Below are 26715 nucleotides of genomic sequence, written 5' to 3'. Positions count from 1 at the left end.
CGCCAGTGTATGTGAATCCCTATCTCAAATGTGAGACTGTTCTCCTGCTTCCCAATTCTATTAAATACAAATTCTGTAAAATGGACATCCCCTTTCTGAGCTGCACGGCTCATCCTACCCACGTTTCACATGCAAATTTGAAATACTGGTGGTTTAGGCTTCCTGGAGTTCAATTGATAGGGTCCTGACTAAGGGGAGCGTAGCTATGATCATTTAATTGACTGCACAAGAAACGCAGCGTTTCACTTAGAACAAAGTATACAGAAAAGAACAAACGTCAAACATCACGTCACTTCGAATTGGTGAAAAAGCTTCACATATGTATCTGAGATAAGTGTGCGTCAGAAGACAAGTTTACGGTAGAATGGTGTGACCAGTACACCTTGGCGACCCCCGAGTAGGCAGGGATGAGATCTGTAGATGGGCGAGGTGGAGAGTTCGAGGTGGAGAGTTCGAGGTGGAGAGGTGTAGCAGTGGAGAGGTGTAGCGGTGGAGAGGTGTAGCGGTGGAGAGGTGCAGCGGTGGAGAGGTAGGTAGGTAGGTGAGAGGCGAGTGTAGAGACAGACGGAGACGGACAGGAGCGAGCAGTGTGGAGGTAGAGCAGTTCATCAAAATGCTCAGGTGCCAGGCTCAGTTTTTAGGCCACAAAGCTGCGGGTTCATGTTTAATACGTTATTGGGCGATTAATTAAAACACATACCATCGACTCAGTAATGCAGGCAAACTGACCCTTTCTATGTAAATAAGGAGGCACTGCTAGCTTCTGCAGGCAAAACGCTGTGGAATGCGAGGAATGCAGCTGAGGGGGGAGGGGTTGGAGGAGTGCGGCTGAGAGCACAGTTTTCCTTGCAGGAGCACTATCTAGTTGCAAGTTAATTACAAACATATGGTTTAAAAGCTCGCTCCAGCAAGGGAATCGCCAAACGTGCATGTGTTGCCATTGAAAGCAATGCAATGCATGCACGTTTTTGGCCCAAAAAGTGAATCGATTCCTAAAGGTCTCCTTCTATGCAGCGCATGAGCGCTGCGTAGTCGAGACCTAAAAACTACCCAACCCTCTCCCAGCCAAGAAAACTACCCCTCACCCCCCACCCCTGAAAACTAGCCCGACCCTCCCCAGCCCTGAAAACTATCTCTGACCCTCCCTCAGCCCTGAAAACTATCTCTGACCCTCCCTCAGCCCTGACCCTCCCCAGCCCTGAAAACTACCCGCTCTCCTCCCAGCCCAGAAAACTACCCCACCCCGTAACAAACCCAGAAAACTACTCCTGACCCATCCCCTAGCCCAGAAAACTACTCCCGACCCATCCTCCAACCCAGAACACTACCCTAACCCATCCCCAGCCCAGAAAACTACCCGACCCACTCCCAGCCCAGAAAACTACTCTTGAACCGTCCCCAAGCCCAGGAAACTACACAGAGCCCAGAAAACAAACTCCCCTCAACATCCCCCCTCAGCACAGAAAACTCCTACTTATCTCACCACGGCTCCCATCCTGGCGAGGTCCTCCTGCTTCCATCCCCAGGAGCTAGACAGCGCATTGCCTTAACCACGCATATGTGTAGTTAAGGCATATGCCTGGTTAAGGCAAGCATGGTTTAGCTTGCATAGTCGCAACATGCGTGGTTAAGACAGCGGTGTTCCGACTGTTTACTGTATGGCTTAAATTAATGTCTTAAGATCGGTTTCCTGCCATTGACACTGATTTTGAAAATGTATGCAATTTCGCACAAAATAAACTTTTGGGTAGCGCGAAAATAACATTTTAGATTTGCAGATCTGCCTACCTTGCCATCTGGCTCTGTCTCTGCTTCAAAGGCTTTTGCAATGAGCGAAATGAAAGAATGAGAGCATTTCCTGTGCCTTGTCTGCAGCTGTCAAGTAAAAGTAGAAGCTGTTCTCTCCTTTGGCCTGAGCTCTTCCCTCTAGGTTTGGAGTCTCCTTTCATCCCAATGGTTTCCTACCATGAAGACATTAGCCAGTCATCTAGGAGTCCATTCTGCTACCAATGGAAGAATCTCTGCTTTTATCTTCAGAAGGAGAGCGCCCGGCAATTGTCTGTTGCACAGAATGGCAAGAGTTTTCCTACCCTTCACCAGAGCAGGGTTCTCCAACTAGTCAATTACGAGCTACCGGTACCTCGCCAAAACCTTCAAAGTAGCTCCCAGACTTAAGTTAATTTTTAATTAAAAATTGTAATAAAGGAGTGTTGCTTTTTCCTTTTAAAGTTAGGCAAAGTCTATGTTTTTTACATTATCAGGCTGCAGGTAGAGTCTGATAATAAGGCCTCCACTCACATTTATGACCTAGCTGGGTCTCATAAGTTCAGAACTGAAGCAGTGAGGTATTTAACTCTCAAATAAGTTGTTCTCAACTCCATATTGGAGCATGAGAACAAAATTATGTGTGATTGTTTTTAAATGGAAGTAAAAATGAAGTGTTAACTTAATTAACTCCATTGTAATGTTCTCCCTTTTCAAAGCATTTACAAACGGCAGGCATCTTGCTCCCAGTGACAGGTAGACAGAGTGCCATGTTTATATCTTAAAAATAGTATTTTTCTTTTAAATGGGAGAAATTTTACGTGAAGGAAAATGCTTCTATGAACATTAATGTTTTTCTGTACTTCAAACTGTCAATTAAGTCCTAATGTTTGTTTCTTCACTTTAAATTACTCACATTTAAACAAGTAACGTATTTTCCTATTATAAATATGGCACCATATCTGCAGGGAGTAAAATTACTGCTGTTTGTGAAGACTCTTCGACAAGGGAGCGAATTAAAATGAATGCATGTAAACAAAGTTAACATTTTTAGTTACATTTTCTTCCATTTCAAAGTGTTGCTTTTACACTTAAAGGGCATCTTGCTCCCAGTGGCTGGTAGACATGCTGCTATGTCTATAAGTGAAAAATAGACATTTGTTTAAAATGAAATATTCCAAGTGCAGAAAAATGTTCCTTATTGAGAACATTTTTGCAGGACTTTTTTCTGTACTTTAAATTCCTCCCATTTAAAAAAAGAAAATGGTTGTATGTTTCTATTTGAAAGAGACACGTTAGTGATAGATTCCTTACCTTAGAATATCCCCAGGCGTCAGACTGGATCCGGAAAGTTTTGCTTAGCAGTACCTCTGCGCGTCAGTAGGTGGTGTCCTGCAGCTCCACGTCAGTCACTGGCTTCGTAAGCGCCGATATGACGTCACGGAGACTACTTTGACGCCACCCATGCGCACTGACGTCAGTTCTTTCTTTCTCCGCGTCAGCAAGTGCAGATCCGGATTGTGCAAGTACCTTAGTCACTTTTTGACTACTTTTGGGACTTTTTATCTCCCCTCTTTTTTTTTTTTTTTTTCTCCTGGTGCACGTAAGGATACCTGGCTTAAATTCCTGTGGGGCCTGCCGCAGTAATATGTCGGTGGCGGACCCCCACGATGTTTGCCTCTACTGCCTGACTGATCACTACTCCCGAGACTGTGGAGCCATGGCCCGAAGACCTTAAGGGAGCGGCGCCGGAAATTGCTGGAAGTCTGGCATTCGTCCCACCGCTGCTCTGGGTCTAGGGGCCGTTCCCGGGACAGCCGGCGGGACCGGAGCCGTCGCTTCTCGGGCTCCAAGTCTTCGCCTTCGGTTTCTGGTCCGCAACACCTTAAAAAGAACTCGAAGAAGCGTGTTCGCTCTCCGTTGTCTCTGTCGCTCCTCAGAGGCGGACGAGAGGGAGAGGGGCTCCGCCCCTGCGGCTCCTCTGGAGCCTGGGAGTCCCACGGTCTACCCGGGTCTGTTGGCGACTCCCAAACAGGTGCAAGAGTTTCTTGCTGCCATGGACTGCCTTTTTAGGCCTCGGGCTCCTGCCGGCGTGCATTCGGGCCCCGGATTCCCATGTCCAGACCCTGTCGGCCCTGCGGCTCAGCCACTGGATCCTAAGCCGTGGGCTCCGGCCCCACGAGGTGCAGCGTTGCCTGCTCCGGCCCCGCCCTCGGCAAAGCATTGGGTGCCGTTCCTTCCGCCCTTGCCCCGGTCCCAGGACCATTTTGTTCCGGCCTCGGATCCGCATCGGGAGGCGGTGCCAGTCCGGCCCAGGCCAGCACAGTCTGTCCCTTCTCAGGATCTGGCCATGCCGCCACGGCCGGCCCCTAAGATGCCGGAGGCGGAGGAAGACTGGGAAGGAACAGAGGACCCCCTTGCCCAGCAATGCGACTCCGAGCAGGATTGGGTGAACGACTTGGAGGACACCGGCGACCTCTATCTCTTCTGACCTGGGGTTTGCCTATCCTCCACCTACGCTGTAGGAAGGCACTTCCTACATGATGGTGCTCCATCGGGCTGCTGAGGCCCTCAACCTCTACCTCTTCACAGTTGCCCTCAAGACCGACCTCCTCACCGAGGTGCTCCAAACGGCGTCTACTTCGTTGCACAGACGTCCTATTGGGCACTTGGTCGCGGCCAGCCACGGGGTTCCTGTGGATAAAAACGGTGCCAGACGCCGGCGCTGGGCGACCCTGCCTTTCTGACCACTCATCCCACGCCTGAGAGTCTGGTCATCCAGGCCTCGATGTCGCAGAGTGCCTTTACCACGGTTCCGCCGGATAAGGACTCCAAGAAACTGGATCAGTTTGGTAAGCAGTTGTTCTCTTCGGCCAGCTTGGGGCTGCTGTCGGTGAACACCGCCTGCTTGTTGGGCCGCTGCTCTCACGCAGTGTGGTATACCGTTGCTCAGGTGTTGCCTCAGTGTTCATAGGAAGTCCAGGCAGTCCTTTCTCAAGCGATTGCTGAAATAAAGGATGCGGCTAAGTTAGCCATTCGGTGTGATTTGGACACCGCAGACTCGTTGGGCTGGGCGATGTCTACAACAGTGGCGTTGCGATGCCACGCCTGGGTGCGTTCAACTGGGTTCTCGCCCGATGTCCAGGGCTCGCTCATGGATATGCCCTTTAACGGCACCCGCTTGTTTGGCGATCAGGCCGACAGTGCCTTGGATTGTTTTAAGGACTTGCAGGTCACAGCCAGTCCTTGGGTCTTTCTGCTAAGAACCTCCCGAGCAGCGAGTCCGGGATATCCATGCTATGATTCCGATCTTTCTGCCTCTTTCCTGGGTTTCGGTCAGGTTGACCCTCCTGCTGCTGGGCCTGATGGCCTCCTGCATCCTGCTGGGGACACATGCCAGATGGCATATGTGGGCTCTGCAGTGGGACCTGAAGGAGGTCCAGTAGGCACAGCATCAGGGCAACCTGTCCGATCATGTCCAGATCTCGGAGGGCACTGCTAGACAATTGCAGTGGTGGCCAAGATTGGGTCTGGGGCAGATCCCTCTCCCTTCCCCAACCATAGCACACAGTGGTGATGGATGCGTCCCTCACAGGGAGGCCACTTGGGAGAAGCGGAGATCAGAGGCCTCTGGTCTCCAGCGGAGTCCCGGCTCCATATCAACCTTGTGGAGCTTCTGGCCATCTGACTTGCACTGAAAGCATTCCTTCCCTTTGTCCGGGGAAGTGTGGTGCAGGTGTTCAGACACCACCTCCATGTGGTATTGCAACAAACCGGGCAGGTTGGGGTCCTGGACCCTATATCTTGAGGCTCTGCGCCTCTGGACATATCTGGAACATCAAGGCATCACCTTGGTGGTTAAACACCTGGCAGGTTCTCAGAACGCCAGGGCGGACAAACTCAACCGCTGGTGCTTGATGGATCACGATTGTCGTCTGAACTCGAATGTGGCGAAAGGTCTTTAAGCAGTGGGGAGAGCCTTGGTTAGATCTTGTTGCCACCGAAGAGAACGCGCAATGTCATCAGTACTGCACGTTGGAATTCCCAAGGCGGTACTCGCTCGGTGACTCCTTTCGTCGCGAGTGGAGTTGTGGTCTGTTATACGCCTTTCTGCCTATACCACTTCTGCCCAGAGCACTGAAGATCAGGCGCAACCGGGTTCAAGTCATCCTTGTGGCTCCGGATTGGGCACGAAGATACTGGTATCCCGAGCTACTCAGCATGGCGGTCGATCCCCTGCTCTGTCTGCCTCTTCGGGAGGATCTTCTGTCGCAGCAGCAGGGGACAGTCCTTCACCCAAACCTGTCCAGCCTCCACCTCCATGCGTGGAGATTGAACGGCGACAGTTGACCGCTTTCGACATTCCTCCCGAAGTCTGTGATGTTATTTTGGCAGCCAGGCGTCCCTCCACTCAAACTGTATACGCCTGCAGTTGGAACAAATTTGTGGCATGGTGCACAGCAAAGGCTGTGAATCCCCTTTCTGCTCCTCTTTTCGAAGTTCTTCTGTTCCTCCTTTCCGTGGCCCAGCAGGGCTCAGCTCTTGGCACGATCACAGGTTATCTTTCGGCCATCTCTGCCTTTCTACGGCTTCCATATCGGCCTTCTCTTTTTAAATCCCCGGTTGTTAACCTTTTCTCAAAGGCATTACGCATACGTTTCCACCCATGTCTTTAAAATGGCTCAGTGGGACTTGAATCTTGTCTTGCCCTTTCTGATGTGCGCTCCCTTTGAGCCCCTTCATAACTGTCCCCTACATCTTATCACTCTCAAGACTGCTTTCCTGGGAGCTATCACCTCTGCTAGAAGGGGGAGTTAGCTCCAGGCTCTCTCTTCTAAACCTCCTTTCCTCTCTGTTCATCCGGACATGGTGGTTCTGAGGACCTCTCCTTTCTGGCCGAATGTTGTCATGCCCTTCCACATCGGGCAGACCATCACTTTGCCAGCTTCTTTCCGCCTCCGCATCCCTCTAGGGAAGATGAGAGGCTCTACCGCCTGGTCCCAAAACGGGCACTCGCTTTCTCTCTTCAGCGTACACAACAGTTCCGGGTGGATGACCAGCTCTTTGTTGGATACGTGGGTGCCAAAAAAGGTAGGGCTGTGCACAAGCGGGCCATCTCCCGGTGGGTCGTTCTGTGCATCAAAGCATGTTATTCCTTGGCTAAGAAGGAACCTCCTCTGGGGCTGTGTGTCCATTCCACCAGGGCGACGGCAGCCACTACTGCCTTGGGATGCGGCGTTCCCTTGCAGGACATTTGTAGGGCAGCTACGTGGGCCTTGCTGCACACGTTTACCAAGCACTACTGCCTTGACAGTCTGGTCCGGAGAGACGGCTTCTTTGGCCGTTCTGTGCTCTGTGACTTTCTGGTGTGGTCTTGTTCGCAGACCCACCACCGGGGTTGGTATTGCTGGGTTATCTATTCTAAGGTAAGGAATCTATCACTAATGTATCTCTTTCAGATGCACAAGTTACTACTTGTGTAACGATATATCTGTAAGAGACATTAGTTAGTGATAGATTCTTTACCACCCCACCCATCCTCCCGGTTCTGCTTACTGATTACTAGGGTTAAGGACATCCCTTTCAGGGCCCTAGTTTTCAATGCACCAGTTGTCCGTATCTTCCATGGCTCTGTGTTCCTGGCGCGGAAAGTCATGTACAGAATTGACGTCCGCGTGCATGGGTGGTGCCTAAGTAGTCTCCGTGACGCATCTCGGCGCCTACGACGCCAGTGACAGGCGCGTAGCCTCAGGGAGCCACCTACTGACGCGCAAGGGTACTGCTAAGCAAAACTTTCTGGATCCAGTCTGACAGCTTGGTAAGGAATCTATCACTAACTAATGTCTCTTACAGATAAATTGTTACACAAGTAGAAACTTGTGCGTTGTACATGAAAGGCTGCCATATATGGCGACGGGCATGTCCTGTGTCGCAAGTACTAACGGCAAAGGCTCTCAGTTACTCATACACATATTCCGTTCTTTCACTCTCATGTTCATACATCCCTACATGCCATGCACTCACTGATGCACGTAGCAGCCCTATTCTAGTACCCCCTAGTCACAGCATTTTGTTCAAAGCATAGTATCGAGCTCCATGGAAATTGGGTTTAAAGTCAGTGAAGTTGGCGGGGTCTGGTAACAATGCACAAGTTACATGGCCTTAAGTAGCTCACAACCATTTTCACTGATCAGAAGTATCTCTCATTACAGAAATGGGTTGAGACCCCCTGCTCTACAGACTCCCAGTGATACAGGAGTCATGCTTCTTTTTATTTATTTTTCTCTTTTTTAATTATTTTTTTAAGCCTGCAACATTCTGTAGAGCTTGCTTGCCATCTGTAGGTGGCTACCAGCTTTGTCTGTTGGGAAATGTTGAATTTCTGCTGGAAAAGTTTGCTTTTGCAGTTGTATGATACCAGTCCTGCCTCATCATTTCACTCTGTTTTTGTGTTTCCAGAAGATTTTCACTGAATCTTTAAATTCCAGGTGTTTGGCTTCGATGTCAGATGGGCTGCTAGTTTGGCTGGCCTAGTTCCCAACATCTGTCTCCCCATGTGCACTCAGAAGTCTTCCTCGCTCGTGGGAAGTCTTAACTTTTTTTCACAATTTCTGACTCTTAAGTTGATTTGTATTGCAACACATTTTATTGTTAATTTGTGTGGAGCGGTATGGTTGAGTACCATTGAGTTGGGTAACCATAAACCTGTTATTCAGCTTCAAGATGCCCTTTAGGGGAACGTGTGCTTTACAATACATGTTATGTTCGCTCCTGAATCTGATCATTCTTTTTGCATGTAGCTTAATAGTTTTTATCATTTCTAAGCTAATTGGAACAATTGAGCTCTTTATTTCTTTACCTGTATTATTGTTTCCAGTCTTTTTTTTATGCAGTATCTCCCAAACGTTTCTCTGGACATTTGTCTTGCAGCTCAGGCCAAGCTGAGGAAAGGATAGGCTTGGGTAAAATAGTTTACTCTTGTGATACTTTGCGTTTAACTAACATTAGAGTTCAGCCACACCTGCCGTCTCTAGACCGTGATCTGTTTCCCACATCATGAAACTTGCTGCACCCAGTGTGGTATTTTAACGCCTAATATCAGTGGTTAACTTTACGGGCAGCCTTTTGCGTTAGCTTGTTATTTCTGGTCTGTCTGCTACCCTTATTTATAGTCTATAGAAGTACGTTTAGAGTGAAGCACCTTGATGACTTTAGAGAAAACCTGCTTTGCTTGTTTAATTTGTTGCGGTTTGATTTATTTGTTGCTGAGAGGGCACGCAATTTTCCTTTATCCAAATTATGTCTCCGAATCTGTCTTCTACCTCTACTGTCTGACTGCGGGACCTGTGTTTTTTTTTTCATTTGTTCTAATCCAGAATAGCAGTGTCTGAAACCAGTAAGGAACAGATTGCCAAAATGCAAATCCATGCCGACTATAGCGGTGCTCGGTAGAATCATTTCAAAACAGTCCTCGACATTAGTAAGCAGTTTCCCAGTCGGCCCATTCAGAGCAATTCACTCGCACATCTCATGAAAATCTAAGAGGCTGCAGTGGTTATAGTAAAGAAACGCAAGCAGTTGTACTTCAGAAGTCTGTTTCAACTAATTACAGTTAGAATATGTGTCGGTGTGTCTGTGGTTCGGTTGAGGGGTTATGGTGCTTTATTTAGATGTGAACGGTAGTATAGCAGTGATCCGAGCCACCTTTAGTCCGTGCTGATTCAACATGATTCTTTTCCATTCTTAAACTCTTAAATTTCCATTTGTACTCGGTTGAATTTGCGGCATGCTGACTTCATTATTCTCTCTGTCATGATCTTTGATTCTCTTGGTGTAATAAGTGCTGTAATCAAGGTTATGTTTTTTTGTCCTCCCTAGGAAGTGAACCGTCTGATGTGGAGTGCTTAAAGAAAGCTGGCATCAGTGGAGTCCCGAATGATTGCTCCGAGGAGGTGCAAGTGGCCTCGACATTTATCTGCAAAAGTAATGGTGGCCCTGGTGCTTTCCGGGAATTCACAGAACGCATAGGTTTACTTCTCAGCCGGGTGACTGCTGAGGCAGATCAGTGCTAACGGTGCAACAGTATCCTGACCAGGGGATGAGTTTTTCTTTCCGAAGGGACTGATTTATAAAGGGTTTACCAAAATTAATATTTTATACTTCTTTCTGTAATTACTCAACAAGGAGTTTAGTTGGATTTTCCAAATTTTTTATTTATGCAGTATCCATTTACAGGAGACAGACTTTTATTTCTCCCAAAAGTCTCAAGTTAAAGCTACTCGGATCTGCCTGTGTGAAAGGAGTAACTCCCCACAAAAAGCATGTGCAAATGCCAAATGAATGGCAGCATCATGATGTACGAGGTACAACTTATCGAATGTAAAAGCTATTTCTACAATCATTGCTGGAAGAATTTTCACTGTGGGTCGGATGTTCTGACGAGGTAGAATTTTTAATGTAATGAAGGATGTTTTGAACTAAACTTGATTTATGACTTTCATTTTTCACTCTTATTTTTCTTCTGATTTGTTTGCTCCAATCTTTGAATAAGCAGAGCCAAAGTTTCCTAAATTCTACTGACAAGCAATCTGTCCAGTTCTTTAAACCCCCTAAGTCGTGCTGGACTCTTGACTACCTGCATTTTTCTCGTTTTTGGTACACTACACTAGTGCTTCTCCGATATTCTGACGTGGGAAGTGCTTATTTTTTTCAGTTTTTCAATCTGCAAATCAATTAGAGGTTTTGATGGCAAACTATTTTGAAAGTACTGTTTGCAGTTCAGTTGAGCAAAGATGCTATGCTGTACCCTTAAACAGCTCCATGTTTATATCAAAGTATCAGCTTTTAGAAATGAATCGGGGAAACTAAAATAAGAGTGGAGGAAGTTGGCGGAGTACCACTACGCGGAATTCTGCAGAGTTAAACAAAAACTCAGTTCCATAACTCTGTTCCTTCTCATCCCAATTAATAAAACGAAACCTCACATACCTTTGGTAAAACAACAAGTAACTCTATCTTTCCATTCTAAAATATATTGAGTCATCTCACAAAAATTAAAATACAGCAAGCAGTAACAGGTGATGATTTTGGGGTCCTCCCTAACCTAGGGAGAGAACCAAGTAGATGCCTTGAAAACAAAGAGCACATCATGCTGAACAATTCGGTGGTGGTCCCATCATCCTAGGACCACCCCAAGCACAGTTATGGCCAAAATACAATCCCAACCAAAGGCCCTGCAAAGCATTATGGGACGAGATTCTAGAGTGCAGTGAATAATATAGTATCCAATATCAAAACATTCCTCAAGCAGCGGCTGCTCGCCTGGCTCAGCTGAGAGCTAATACTATAATATTCACTGCACTCTAGAATCTCGCCCCATAATGATTTGCTGGGCCTTCGGTTGGCATTGTATTTATGCCCATAACTTTGCTTGGGTAGTCCTAGAATGATATGCTCTGTGTTCAAGGCATCTGCTTGATCCTCCCCTAGTTTAGGGGGAAGCCCAAAATCCTCTCTCTCATCGCCTAATATTTTAAGCTCACCTTTGTGAATTGGTTGTATGCTTTTTAGCATGTAATGGTAAAGTTGTTTTATCAAAGGGTTGCATGAATTCCGTGATTTCAATGTAATGCGTAGTTGGCAAATCTCCGTAACCTCCGCTAGTGGAGCGTAGTTCGTTGCCCACGGTTGGACTAAAAGTGACAAACATGTTATGTTCATCCTATTAGTTAAGGCACCGTCTCTTCAGCTCTGTTAGTTTCTCTTCCTCAAAGCCATAGAGATGCACTTGCCTAAATTAAACCTTACCTTGATTGACCCTCTGGGGTATTTTCTATTGTGTGCTGTTCAAGGTACTGTTGTCTACTGTGTGCTGTTATTTCTCTTTCTTTGAGGAAACCGTGGTGGTAGAGTGTCATGATGGCAAATAGACAGGGCTACTAAAATTTTGCAGCAGGAGAGGTCGAAATTATGTGGCAGGGTTCAATAAAGTATGTGCCAAAAAAAGGCAAATTGCGCGGCATAATGAGGAACATTTGGTGATTAGTATTACTTTATTATTTAGTCATTTTTACACTTCTCAACACTATCTGGGCATTGGTTGCCCTTCCTTTAGTACAATTTTAACACCAAAATATGGAAAGAAGCAACATAAAGGTGACCAATCAACCTTTGTAAAGGGCCTCCTTGTAGGCGGCAACACCCGTTGCTGCGTTTTTAGCAAGTTTTAAACCATTTGAGCTAGAAAGTTTTTTATTTTTTAATTTTAATCGGCAGATTATGCAGCAGGTGATGGTTTATGCAGCAAATCTACAATTATTTGAAAAACGCCACACAATCTTAAGATTCCATTGTCCCTGCATATAGATCTCCATTTGATTCATATACATGGAATAGAGAGGATGAAAGAGCAAGGTAATCGAGCTAGCTGCACACATCATACAGAAACTAGTTTCGGGTAATTCTCTTCCTGTGCTACCTCAGAAATGTGAAAGTGAGCTCAGACAATGGATTGCTGAATGTTTTTAAATTAAATACTTTAAATGTTACAGCCTCCCTGGAAATGGATATCAACAAAAAAAATGATAAATTCAAATCGATCAAAATGTCAGTTAATTGAGTGAAACCAATTATAGGTACCGTTAAACCATTTGCATGCCTGATTTTAGATTATTTTCATCTAATCTGTTTACGGCAAACAAGTCCATGCTTAACTGTAGGCAAACGCTATGTGCCTGTAAAAAACAGAGGAATGTGTCTTCAGATGTTTACAAGACAGTTATTTTATATGAAGCGTTATCTTTTGTTCAACTCTTTCCATGCTCTTCTGTGTTCTTTGCTGTTAGTCTGCTCTGTTTTAGACTTTTCTGTTTTGTGTTCTAGCTCTCATGCATCATTTTACGGTGAACACCTGAGTCACACTTAACATATTCAAAGAGGATCATTTACTCCTTTTAAAGTACTATATATATAAATATTTTTTTGTTATTACTATTGCATAATTTTAAACTGGATTTACACTTAAGAATGATGCATTATGAGGACTGGTAATAATTTAGGATATTATATTGAAATTTTTGATTGTGTCCTGGTTAACTATGAAAATATGATGTATGAATTAAATAATTAATAAAGAATGCCTTGATAAACCTCAGCTTGATTTCCAATTTAATCAAGGTAGCCAACATGAGAAACATTTAGAAAAGTGCACAAAATAAAATACACATTAGTATCTGGGATAATAGTGAATTGAAATGACATTGTTATTCTTGTATGATGTTATTTTCATTTTAATTACCTTCTTGTTTCAGGTCTTTTCTGAAGCCATATTGGCATAAATGGACAAACTACTTACCTTTGGTAACACCTTATCTGGTAGAGACTCTAGCTAGCTGCAGATTCCTTACCTTATAATTATTCCCAGGCGTCCGACTGGATCCGGAAAATTTTCATGAGCCATACCCCTGCTCACCAGTAGGTGACGTCCAGTCGGCCTGCTCGGTGTCATCCACATTGGAAGTGACGCGCCACCTAGCATGCTGACATCAATTACTTTTCTTGTCTTTCCACAGCAGGCGCTCAGAGCCGTAAAGAACACTGACCATTGATGTGGAAAACCACAGCCCTGTTAGGGGAAAGCTCTGCTCATAGAAGTCGTTTCGCAGAGCTGACAGGATGGGTGGGTCAGTAAGTTATCTGCAACTAGATAGTCTGTACCAGATACAGCGTTACCAAAGGTAATTTTTCCGTCTGATACTGGCAGATGTCCAGGACCGGATCTCTGCATGCTAACGCAGTGGTCTCAGCTTTCACTCTGGTGGAATGAGCACGCAAACCCACAGGGGGTTGCTTCTTGGCCAATGTGTAGCAGGTTTTAATGCAGAGCCCGATTCTGCAAAACCTTTCTCTTTGCTCTGACATATCCCATGAAGAGTTGGTCGCTGTTCGAACTGGGAGTCTCTAGTTGGCAGAGGCAGCTAGCTTAGTCCAAATAGGGACCCTTGCTTCTAGTCAGGGAAAGGAGGGACACACTCTTTGATAACCCCTGCTCACCCCCTGGTAGCTTGGCATGAGCAGCCAGGCTTACCTTCAAGGCACTGTGTAAAGTATTTGCAACCACACTCCCACTGACGCAGTGATAAGCCACTAATGGACACCACCCTGTAATGCAATAAATCTTTGAAGGGCTGAGTAATGTTCTGTGCTTTCAAGATGATGTGTTAATTGTAGGAAGAGATGGTATGCATCATGATGATGTCTTTGATGAAGTGTTGAGAAGGATGGAGGTGAATGGATTGAGAAAGAAAAATGTCAATTAAAAAAGAAATGTGTAACTTATTTGGGACATGAAATATCTAAAGATGGAATCAAACCGAAAAAAAAGTATTGTCTCTGCTGTAAAGAATGCTCCCCTTTCCTCTTACTAAGGATCAGTTGAGGTCATTCCTTGGTCTAGCGGAATATTGTTCCAAGTGTGTGGAAGGTTTTACTGAGATTGTGATACCCTTGAGGCAACTGATCAAAAATGGAGTTCTATTTGAATGGAATGAAGCTTGCAGTGAAGCATTTGATAAGGTGAAGAGTTGTATTGCTCAAGCTCCGACTCTTGGTCATTTTAATGTGAATGCTAAAACGTTTATTACCACAATGCAAGTGCTGTTGGAATTGGAGCTGTGTTGACAGATTTATGTCAAAAAAGCATCTATTACTGCTAAAGCAAGAAGTAATATCCCTACTGTAAAAAAGTGCAATAGAACCAGCTCATCTGCACCAACAAAACAAGAGAGTCTACTCCCTATACTTTCTTTCCCAAAGAAGGACGGCTCTCTAAGGCTTATTCTAGACCTCAGACCTCCCAACATATACATAGTCAGACCATTTTCACATGGTCTCACTCCAACAGGCCTTTCCTCTTCTTTCACAAAACGACTTCCTTGTTACTCTAGATCTCAAGGACGCATACTTCCACATTCCCATTCACAAAGCTCACAGGAAGTATCTCTGATTTATAATGGACGGGCAGCACTATCAATTCAAAGTACTCCCATTCGGAGTCACAACAGCACCAAGAGTATTCACCAAGTGCCTAGCAGTAGTGGCAGCACATTTAAGAAGACAGCACATCCACGTCTTCCCATACCTGGACGACTGGCTCATAAAGGCCAGCTCCTACAACCAGTGTGTGGAACACTCATGCCACTATCCAACTGCTTCACAACTTGGGGTTCACAATAAACCACACCAAGTCCCATCTGCAACCGTCCAAAGTACAACAATACCTCAGTGCTACAATAAACACCTAAACAGCGCTAGCTTATCCTACTCCAGTAAGGATAGCCAGCATGACAGATCTTCTCACAAAGTTTCAGCCACAACACTCCCAGCACAAGTGTTCATGCAGCTCAAAGGGATGATGGCCTCTTGCATTTTCATAGTGCCCCATGCAAGACTACACATGCGTCTTCTCCAAGAGTGCTTAGCACGCCAATGGAACCAGGCTCAAGGTCAATTAACAGATCTAGTGATGGTGGACGGTCGGACTCCTCGCTCTCTGCAGTGGTGGAACACCAAAAACCTTTCCAAGGGGTGACCGTTCCTAGAGCCAGTTCCTTAGATAGTTTTAACAGCGGATGCAACGCTCTCCGGCTGGGGAGCCCACCTACTGCAACACACCATGCATCCTCATCAATAGTCATAAGCACTGAATATTCCCGCCCATGTGCGGGACCCCGGAAACAATATAAAAATATAATGTAAAAAAACACATATATCAAGCTCCACATATATGTAAGTACATATATTATTTTTCTCACACCAATGCAGCTCCATAACTGAGGCTAAAACAATGTAAACACATATACATGCACTGCAATTATTTTGGAAACAAAATGAAAGAAAACACATTAGGTCAAATAACCTTTGAACTTTGTGTTTTAATGAGTAGACCACTCCTAAATCCTGAAAATTGCTTGTAAATAGACATTGTTAGCCCTCAGGCTGCATTGTAAAAACAATAGCATAGAAAATGAAACCATTTTCAACAAAAACTGGCACCGTGCCTTTAAGGCAGCCATGACCCCAGGCTTCCCATCATGCCTCAGGGGTGACAGTTAGGTCAGTTGTTCTTTCCGGCTCCTTCAGTCAGGACCCTGGTGAAACAGCTCCCTTTCTTTTTGACTTTCTGTCAAAAAATATTCCTTTTAATCTACAAATTTTGCTTTCACTCGACGTCTTTTAGACATAGGGTGTTACTGAAACGTTTTTTAGGCTTAAAAAAGGTGATTTTTCTGTCAAAGATGCCTTCCCTCTTTGACAAATGTCCTTCATGTGGAAGGAAGATGGCCAAGACTGACACTCATTCAGTGTGTATCCTGTGCCTACCAGAATCTCATTCCTCTAAAACCTGTGAACACTGCCAGGTTTTAACATCCAGGACTCTTAAAGAACGAGAGAGAATTCGAGTTTATGGGCTTTCTGAGAGAGGAAGATCTCCCAAGAAGCAGAAAAGTCTGAAGGCGCGGTCGAGGTCGAGAGGAGCCCCGACTGGTTCACATTCGACGCCGGGATCGGCGTTAGAGAAGCAGTCGGCGACGAAGAAGATGTCTTCAGCATCTACATCTAAGGTACCTCCGCTACAGACAGCGTCGAGGGATAGGTCACCGTCGAAGCAGAAGAGCTCGACGGCGAGCCACCTGACGTCGAAGCAGCATCGTCATGCTGTGACGTCGAGGCATTCTCCGTCGACGCCTGGCCATCGGCGTTCGGCGTTGAGACATCCTCCGTCGACGACTAGTCATGGTCGTTCGGCGTCGAGGGAGCCTCTGTCGACACATTGTCGGTCGACGTCTAAGCAGCCAACGTCGACGCCTGGTTAAGAGCGTTCGACGTCGAAGCGGCATTCGGACTCGAGGCACGCCCAGTCGCCGACAAAACAACGGCGATCGGCGTCGAAACAGCCTCAGTCAACGTCGAGCAGACAACCTTCAACGGCGAGATGCTCCGCGTCGAAGGACAGTCCTCGCCACCCGAGGTCGACGTTGGAGAAATCACGGTCGACGTCGAGAGAGCATCTACCTGCTCGGCGCTCGGCGTAGATATGACCACCGTCGATGGATCAGCAAAGATCCAGGGAACGGAGCGCTTCGCAGCCAGAGAACATCTTTCCTGCAAGATCACAGGAGAGGTCACCTTTGAAGCAGGTGATTCAGGAGAAGGAGAGTGAATCATTGGGCCAGGCTCACATCCTAGGGCCGCAGTTGGGTTCTCCAGGTTCAGCATCGGCTGCGGAGGTGGAACAATCTCCAGTACAGGATCCACCTGCCAGGAGAAGGAGGGTTGCAGAGAGAGATCTCGGTCGGGGTCTTCCTCTAGATCTCTAGTGAGTCTCTCCTCATCATCTCGGAGTGGCAGATACTCGGATGGACAAAGCAGCGCATCGGATAGGGAGAGGTCCAAATCTCCTGCAAGATCGCAACAGGATCAAACGGATCAGCCTCCAAGGTCACGTTCACCAGTGAAGGATCCCATCCACAAATCTCCTACTATTCATCTTTCCCCAAGGTGGAATAGACCTCTTCACCACTGGGCCAAGGACAAGGAGACGGCAGATCGGCTAAGACAGTATCGAGACCAACCTCTCCCCCGCAAGGAACGGTCTCGTTCTAGGCACTCAAGTAACAGAAAATCTCGTCACAGAGAGCGATCTTGTTCTAGAACGCGTTCAAGTAGAAGATCTAGGTCCAGGAGGACCCGTAGCTCTTCAAGTTCGAGAACCCGATCTCACAGGGCGTACTCTCCCACCCTAACAAGCAGTCCACGTTCGAGGATATCTCCAACTGAAGATATTTTCTCGTTCCAAGACATCTTAGGCAGGGGAGCCCTGAAGCTGGGAGTGCCTATGACAGCTCCGCAGATCAAGACAACTGTCATATTTGAAACCCTACAGCACAGAATGGCATTGAAACCTTTGTTGCTGTTGGTCCCGGGTATAATGGAACCAGTGAATGAAGTCTTCCTCACTCCGGCAACGGTGAAGTCCGTTCCAGCGAGGATTCTCAAGAAGTATCGTCCTCCGGAGGAGGATCCTCTGTTCCTCAAAGCTGATCCCCCGCCAGATTCAGTAGTCATTGCGTCGGCTAGAAAATCCAATGCGGTAGCTTCCTCATCCATGGTACCTCCGGATAAGGATAGCAAGGTGCAAGACTCCTGGGGAGAAGAGTTTGTAACACCTCAGCTTCTTTCCTCACAGTCTCCAATGCGGAAGCGCTGCTCGGCAGGTATGATAGAGCTCTGTGGGACTCACTTCAGAGGTTTTCTGCAAAACTTCCTCAGGAAGATAGAAAGGACTTTGAGGAGGTTCTGATGGAGGGCGGTCAAGTCTCCAATCTGATTATAGGAGCGGCGGCAGATGGGGCAACGCTGGCTGTGCATGGCTATGTGCATGGAATCACAGCGAGGCGATCCTCATGGTTACGCCTCACAGCATTGAAACCAGAGGCTCAAGCCAGAATCCTAAACCTTCCTTTTTCAGGCACGTCTCTTTTTGGAGCGAGTGCTGATGAGGAGATGCAACGGATGAAGACCGAGTTAGACACCCTCAAAGTCGTGGGGCTTGAAAAGAAAAAGGAATTCCGGAAGAAGTTCCGTTCGAACAACAAGGGTTTTTTGAAGCAGAGGGTTCAAACTCCTCATTGGCAGAAAGGCCAGAACCAGCAAGGCCAACAAAAGTCACAATACAAAGGCAAGGGCAATTCCAAAGGAAATGGAAATCAGTGCCAAGGCAACCACTTCAATAAATCTCAGCAGAAGCAATGAGTCTTCACTTCCCCCAGCGCCGTTACCCACTCCAGTGGGGGGAAGCATTGCGCATCACAGGACAGAGTGGCAGGCCATTAATAAAGGTCAATGGGTGTTGTCTACGCTGCAGAATGGGTACTGTTTTCGTTTCCATCGTCTACCTCCACCCGTTCCCCCGATGTCAACGTTAAGCCACCAGCTACAAAGGTTAAAGAAGGAAGTAGCGGCACTTCTCGAAAAAGAAGCCATTGAGAGAGTTCCGGTGGCCCAAAGGGGGAGAGGAGTGTACTCGAGGTTTTTTCTGGTCAGAAAAAAGGGCTAAAAGGAGGAATACAGGCCCATTCTGGACTTGAGAACACTCAATCTGCATGTACGAAAAGAAAAGTTTCGCATGTTGGCGCTTCACCAAATATATCCACATCTCAGGAAGGGGGATTGGATGTGTTCGATGGACCTTCAAGATGCGTACTTCCATATACCAATACGGCCCGATCACAGGAGATTCCTTCGATTCCAGGTGGGGACCTCCCACTACCAGTTCAAAGTCCTTCTGTTTGGGTTGAAGTTGGCCCCCAGGGTGTTCACGAAGTGTGTCGCAGTGGTGGGGGCAGCTCTACGCCGCAAGGGAGGCTTCGTATACCCATACTTAGACGATTGGCTGTTGAAAGGTCCAACTCCAGGCAATGTAAGGAATCAATTCCAGACATGCATAGAACTTTGTCAGCGTATAGGCCTGCATGTCAACTACAGCAAGTCTGTCTCTCAACCCACTCAGAAGATCCACTTCCTAGGAGCTCTGCTAGACTCCGAAGTAGGAAAAGTGTTTCCTTCGGAGGAGAGACAGTTTTCGATAGCGCTCAAGTGCCATCAAATTCTTCACCACAGGTCTCAGAAAGTGCGGAAGATAGCCTCACTCTTAGGGTCGATGGCTTCCTGCATCTTCCTAGTACCGAACGCCAGACTTCGGATGCGTCCTCTTCAGCAGGATCTGGAGGACAAATGGGACCAACACTCAGATCGATGGGACGATCAGATCACTCTGTCGGAGGTAGCTCAATCTTCCCTCCAGTGGTGGATGAAGAGACAGAACATGCAGGTGGGAGTTCTCTTCCATCAACCTCCTCCAACTCAAACGATCATCACAGACGCATCGTTGCAAGGATGGTGGGTGCCCATGGGTCCTCTACAAGTGCAGGGTCTGTGGTCTTCCAAAGAAAGCACTTATCACATCAACTTGCTGGAATTGAGAGCGGTCCACCTGGCTCTCAAAGCATTCCTTCCCTCGCTTCAGGAGGAAATGGTTCTAGTACAGACGGACAACACCACCACGATGTACTATTTGAACAAGCAGGGAGGAACCCGCTCAAGGACGCTGTCTATGGAAGCTCAGCGCATCTGGCATTGGCTTCTGGCTCGCAAGTTGTCTGTTCAGGCAGTCCACCTCCCAGGAGAGCAGAACGTGAGGGCGGACGCACTAAGTCGGCACTTCGAAGACAAAGAAGACTGGGTTCTCAACGACGAAGTGCTAGAAGACATTTTCCAGTCATGGGGTCGTCCTTCCATAGATCTCTTCGCGGATGACGCAAACAGCAAATGCCCAAGCTTCGCCTTCAGGTTCTATCGACCAGGAACAAGAGGGAATGCTCTTTTAATCGACTGGTCAGGGCAATTTGTGTACGCCTTTCCACCCCTTCCGCTGATCCCGAAGGTGGTGAGCAAGCTGAACCACTCGTGCACAACAATGATCCTGATTGCCCCCGACTGGCCGAGGCAATGGTGGTACATGAACCTACTTCACCTGTCAGTGTCTCCTCACAAAAGGCTACCATGCAGGCAGGACCTGTTATCGAAGATGAACGGGAGGATTCACCATCCCAACCTTCCGTCACTGAACTTGGCAGCATGGCTCCTGAGGTCCTTCAGTACGGCCATCTAGGGCTGCCACAGGATTGCATGTCCATTCTGAGAGAAGCACGACGTCCTTCCACAAGACATTCTTATGCATGCAAGTAGAAGAGGTTCTATATGTGGTGCATGCAGAATGGTCACAATCCAGTGAAGAGTCAGGAAGAAGCAGTTCTTCCATACTTGTTGTACCTGACTAGCAGGTTTGAAGTTTAACTCCATTAAGGTGCATTTAGCCGCTAAAACAGCTTATAGGCGATCACCTTCACAGACTTCTTTTTTTCAGCTTCCAGCAGTAAAAGATTTCCTGCAAGGTCTGAAAAAGGTGTACCCTCCTGTACGGCCTCCTTCTCCGCCCTGGGAGCTGAACCTAGTACTATCAAAACTGATGGGCCCACCTTTTGAGCCCATTCATAAAGCTACTTTACAGCATATTTCCTGGAAAGCGGCTTTTTTGGTAGCGATTACGTCAGCCCGTAAGGTGAGCAAAATTCAGTCCCTCTGTACTAAAGAACCGTATACAGTGTTTCATTTAAACAGAGTGGTGCTCAGAACGCACCCTTCTTTCCTGCCGTAAGTGGTATCAGATTTTCATGTCAATCAGTCTATCTCTTTACCCACTTTCTTTCCTAATCCCTCTACTCCAGCCGAGAGGGCTTACACTCTTTGGACCTGAAAAGGGTTTTAAAGTTCTATCTGGACCGGTCAAAAACTATTCGACATTCTGATCAATTGTTTGTTAACTACGGATCGATCAGAACTGGTCATGCAGCGTCGAAACGTTACATTTCCAGGTGGATCGTTTCGTGTATCAAGCTTGCTTACCAATTTGCGCCGAAACCTCTGGGGGGTACTCCTAAAGCGCATTCCACTAGAGGTAGAGCAGCCACGGCGGCTTACCTGCATGATGTACCCATGTCTGAGATTGGTAAAGCGGCGACCTGGAGGTCTGTCAATACATTTACCAGACATTACTGTCTAGATTCTGACACGAGAGCAGATACCCAGGTGGGCCAGGCCTCCCGGAGGAATCTGTTTAACAGCTGAGGATTTGGCTGTTATGATTTGGTTGGGTCATGTACTTCTCATTTACCTGCAGGTGGTTGATGGGCTTGCTATTCTATTCAGTGCTTATGACTATTGATGAGGATCCCCTGGAAGAGAAGGATAAGTTTCTTACCTGTAATCCTAGTTCTCTTCCAGGGGTATCCTCATCAAAGTCATAAGCAACCCACCCGCCTCCCCAGGTAAATGAGATTTGGTACTATTTCAATCTTGTGGTTGAGCCCTGTCTTCAGGGTTATGCAAAGAACAACTGACCTAACTGTCACCCCTGAGGCATGATGGGAAGCCTGGGGTCATGGCTGCCTTAAAGGCACGGTGCCAGTTTTTGTTGAAAATGGTTTCATTTTCTATGCTATTGTTTTTACAATGCAGCCTGAGGGCTAACAATATCTATTTACAAGCGATTTTCAGGATTTATGAGTGGTCTACTCATTAAAACACAAAGTTCACAGGTTATTTGACCTAATGTGTATTCTTTCCTTTTGTTTCCTAAATAATTGCAGTGCATGTATATGTGTTTACATTGTTTTAGCCTCAGTTATGGAGCTGCATTGGTGTGAGAAAAATAATATATGTACATACATATATGTGGAGCGAGATATGTGCTTTTTACATATATATTTTTATATTGTTTCCGGGGTCCCGCACATGGGCGGGAATATTCAGTGCTTATGACTTTGAGGATACCTCTGGAAGAGAACTAGGATTACAGGTAAGTAACTTATCCTTACTCCATATCAATCATCTGGAGTTACTAGCCATATTCCTAGCATTAAAAGCTTTCCAAAGGCAAATATCAAACAAGGCTGTGTTAGTCCACACGGACAACATGACAGCCATGTATTACATACAGAAACAGGACGGAACACACTCCCTGCAACTCTCTCAGCAGGCACAGAACATATGGCGGTGGGCTACACCTCAAAACATATTCCTCTTAGCCCAGCATGTTCCAGGAGTACAAAACACCATAGCAGATCTGTTAAGTCATCAGACACAGCCGATCCACGAGTGCATCCGCAAGTTTTTCAACCATTCTTTCAGATGTGGGGACCACCTCATATAGACCTCTTTGCCGCCCACCAAAATGCCAAATGCCCAAGCTTCGCCGCCAGATATCCACACCCACTGTCCAAAGGCAATGCGATATGGATGTACTGGTCAGGCAGATTTGCGTATGCATTTCCGACTCTACCACTCATGCCACTAGTAGTACACAAACAACAGCAGTATTCTCGAACCCTCATCCTAGTTGCTCCAACATGGGCCAGACAGCCGTGGTACACCACACTGCTACAACTGTCTGTAGTACTGCACCAAAAACTATACCTATCTCCACGCCTTTTAACCCAGAACCGTGGAGAGATCAGACACCCGGACCCAGCTCAGCTCAACCTTGCGATCCGCCTCCTGAAATCCTAGAATTAGGATATCTTAACCTTCCTCCTAACTGCATGAACGTCATAAAAGGAGCAAGACGTCCAACCACTAGAGCATGCTATGCAGCTAAGTGGAAACGCTTTGTAATATATTGTCACAACAATATTAATCCCCTAGACATGTCTATTCAACACATCATAGGAAACTTACTACACCTCCAAAGATGTAACTTAGCCTACACGTCTATTAGACTGCATCTTGCTGCCATAGCAGCATATCTTCAAAGCAGACAGCATCTATCTCTGTTCAGAGTGCCTGCTATTAAAGCTTTCATGAAAGGCCTCAGGAGAATAATTCCTCCCAGACTACCACCTTCACCAGTGTGGAATTTGAACATTGTTCTCACACGGCTAATGGGACCTCCCTTCGAACCTTTACATAAATGTGAACTACAATTTTTAACATGAAGGTTGCGTTCCTAGTAGCTATTACTTCCCTACGGAGAGTTAGTGAACTACAAGCACTAACTATTCAAGAACCTTTCTTGCAAATGCATTATAATAAGGTCGTTCTCTGTACTAATCCAAAATTCCTCCCCAAAGTCCTTTCTCCCTTCCACCTCAATCAATCTGTGGAACTGTCCGTTTTCTTCTCGCAGCCACAGACAGTAGCAGAAAGAGCTCTTCATACCCTAAATGTCAAAAGAACATTGTCATACTACATTAAGAGAACACAACCCTTTCGTAAGACCAAACAGCATTCTGTGTCTTTCTTGCCACCACACAAGGGCAACCCTATATCAAAGTCTGGGTTAGCTAGGTGGATTGTCAAATGCATACAGATTTGCTACCACAAAGCTAAACGTACGTTAACAGATAGGGGTGGTCGCCGCTAAGAGTGGGTACTGCTATAAAATCTAATCACAGTGTGTAATTTGCAGCTCATGTGCTTCAAACGTAAAATGCTACTTACCAGTATGCATCTGTTCTTCGCATGTAGAGCTGCAGAGTTACACACGCCCACCAGCCTCCCCGGCTACCCTCATTTGTTCCAGTATTATCTTAATTAGATACAGCTTACATGGACATCCTTCCTTGCCTTGCAAAGCTCCATCTTTTCCCTAATGGCCAAAAACAATCCGAGGATGGAGCCGAGGCCCATTTGCGAAGTGGTCCAAAGGCGGAGTACCCTAGCTCGTGATTTCCAAAGAAATTTTCAGGACAAAAACAACTGCCAACATCCGGGCCCAACACTAGGTGGCGATCTATGCACAGTGTGTAACTCTGCAGCTCTACATGCCAAGAACAGATGCATACTGGTAAGTAGCATTTTCCTTCCTTTTCCGCAAAGTGCTATAGAGGCATGAAGCAGGTCTTCATTTCTGTTTAAAATGGGTGTTGATTGTAACCCAGGAAACAGAGAACCTTCTAGAAATAAACATGAAGCTGCAATGTTGTTAAGCATGTTGCAACAACACATTTGGGAATTCCATTCTGCTTGGCTATAAATAGCCACACCCAGCAGCTGTTCCTGTTTGGCTTTTTGTTTCCACGGAAGGCAGCTGTTCCAGCTCTGTAATTGGCAGTATTTACCCATCTGTTCCAGCGTGTTTTTCAGCTCTGGAGCCAATGCGTCAGGGAAGCTTCCCATTGTCATGGAAGCCTGCATTCTTCTTGAGAGGGGAGCAGTCAGTAGCTGATTAAGCTAAGTGGAATGCGTACTTTAAAATATACTTAGCTTTCCTGTTTCCGGGACCAATAGAGTATCGGATGACTTTGGACTTCCCTCTGAAGTCTGTGGTGGTGTTCTGGCAGCAAGGCGTCCCTCCACCTAGTCAGTATACACCTGCCATCTGGAGAAATGTGTGTCATGGTGTGCTTCCTACAACGTTGACCCCGTATCTGCACCTTACTCGTGAGTTCTCTTGTTTGCATTGTCTTTGGCCCAGCAAAGCTCTGCTTTGGGCACAGTTTAGGATTACCTATCTCCCATCTCTGTATTCTTGTGGTTGCCGGACCACCCTTCTCTTTTTAAGTCACCTTTTGTGACTAGGCTCCTTAATGGCCTGCAACATATGTTCCCACCTATGCCCTTCATCATGCCTTAGTGGGGTTTCAACCTGGTCGTAATCTTTCTCAATTTTGCATCATTTAAGCCTCTGCACATTGCCCTCCTAGGCTATTGACCATAAAAACTGCATTTTTAGTTGCCATAGCCTCTAGTTCAAGCTTGTTCTCCAGGCACGTGCCATATTTCTTGCAAAGGCGGACTCCATTCCATGTCATTCAGAAAGTCAGCCTTCATACTTTATTTGCACCACCTAATCCCTCCAAAGAAGAGGAGAGACCCCCACCGCCTGGATCCAATTAGAGGGTTATCACTATAATCATTCTACAAGGACCGCACAAGAGTTCCAGGTGGACGATCAACTCTTAATGGACTATGTTAGAGCGAAAAAAAGGGAAAGCTGTATAGGAGAGAACTAGCTCATTTTTGATTATCCAGTGCATCTGCTATGAATTGGCCAAGAAACAGAGGGCTGGGACCACTGCATTAGCGCATGGTGTTCTTCTCCTGGACATCTGTCCAGCAGCAAAGTGAGCATCACTGCACACGTTCCCAAAACATTACTTCCTGGACAGTCATGTCAACCCTGATGGTCACTTATTTCCTTCGGTCCTGCAGATTTAACCGAGTTCGAAGACTGACCTCTGGGGAGGTCGGTCCTGCAGATTTAACCGAGTTCAAAGACTCACCTCTGGGGAGGTATTGCTTGGTTTTCTATTATAAGGTAAGGAATCTGCGGCTAGAAGTCTCTATCAGTTGAACAAGTTACTTACCTTCAGTAATGCCTTATCTTGTAGAGAATCTGTCTAACCGCAGATTCCTTGATGACCCGCCCATCCTCCCTGCTCTGTGAACCTGTTCAGGTGAAAGGGACACCCTTTTTCAGGGCCTTAAATCTTTTCCACACCAGTGATCAGTTCATAATGTGGCTCCTGGTGTGGAAAGTCACAAAAGTAATGGACATCAGCTCACCGAGGTGGCGCCTATATAGATACTGCACTTCTCTCTTCCAGCCTGGGCAACATGGAGCCAAACGACACCACCTACTAGTGCACTGGGGTACTGCTCAAAATTCTTCTAGATCCAGTGTGATGCCTGGGGATAATCGGAGGTAAGGATCTGCGACTAGATAGCCTCTAGCAGATAAGGCATTACTAAAGGTAAGTTACTTGCTCCTCAACATTGAGAACGAAAAAACTGAAAACACAGAAAATCCCTGAAACACAATTCACACTAGGCAGATCCCCATCCAGCGGCAATCCACCCTAGTCCGTCCACTTGCTCCTGTGAACTCCAGAGAAAGATGTGGACACACCTTTCTTATTGCGTTCAGGCTTACACTCTCCTCTTTGGACTCCGACAACAGACTCTTCCCCTTAGGGTGTATATGTAAGATTTACGTATGCTTTTTTTAGGGGGGGGGGGGGGGGGGTTATATAGGGCGAACTTGACCCGAAGGTATCGGGTAGCAGAGCGTCTTGCATAGCACCAGTTGCATTACATGAGGACATTCATTTTTGTTAGGCACAGGGAGATTAAGTGATTTGCCCAGAATCCTGTGGGATCCTGTGGAGCGAGGGTGGTTGCAGTGGCCAATCGCCCTGTTCACTGGATCAGTGCCCAAGCATGACGCCAGTAAGGGCTTTATTAAAAGGGAAAAGCAGTACTGAAAGGGACACTTGAATAAAGTACCTCCATCAAGAAGTTAATGCAGGCTTAGGTCCAGGACCTTGGCCGCTC

General features: G+C 46.6%; 1 protein-coding gene across 2 annotated transcripts in view; it reads left to right on the top strand.

The window, feature by feature from the left end:
- Positions 1-12916, top strand: part of CMAS (cytidine monophosphate N-acetylneuraminic acid synthetase) — a 175699-nt gene extending 162783 nt beyond the window's left edge. For both annotated transcript variants that reach the window (XM_086920423.1, XM_086920430.1), the window contains exon 9: positions 9643-12916. In XM_086920423.1, coding sequence (XP_086776549.1) covers positions 9643-9836 — 194 coding nt within the window. In that variant the 3' untranslated portion in view covers positions 9837-12916. The remainder of the gene's footprint in view (positions 1-9642) is intronic.
- Positions 12917-26715: the final 13799 nt, after the last annotated feature.

The sequence above is a fragment of the Lissotriton vulgaris genome, chromosome 1_1 (genome assembly GCF_964263255.1).
Source record: "Lissotriton vulgaris chromosome 1_1, aLisVul1.2, whole genome shotgun sequence".
Classification (NCBI taxonomy): Eukaryota; Metazoa; Chordata; class Amphibia; order Caudata; family Salamandridae; genus Lissotriton; species Lissotriton vulgaris.
Note: the sequence above shows the minus strand (reverse complement) of the source record. Positions and strands in the feature narration are given on the sequence as shown.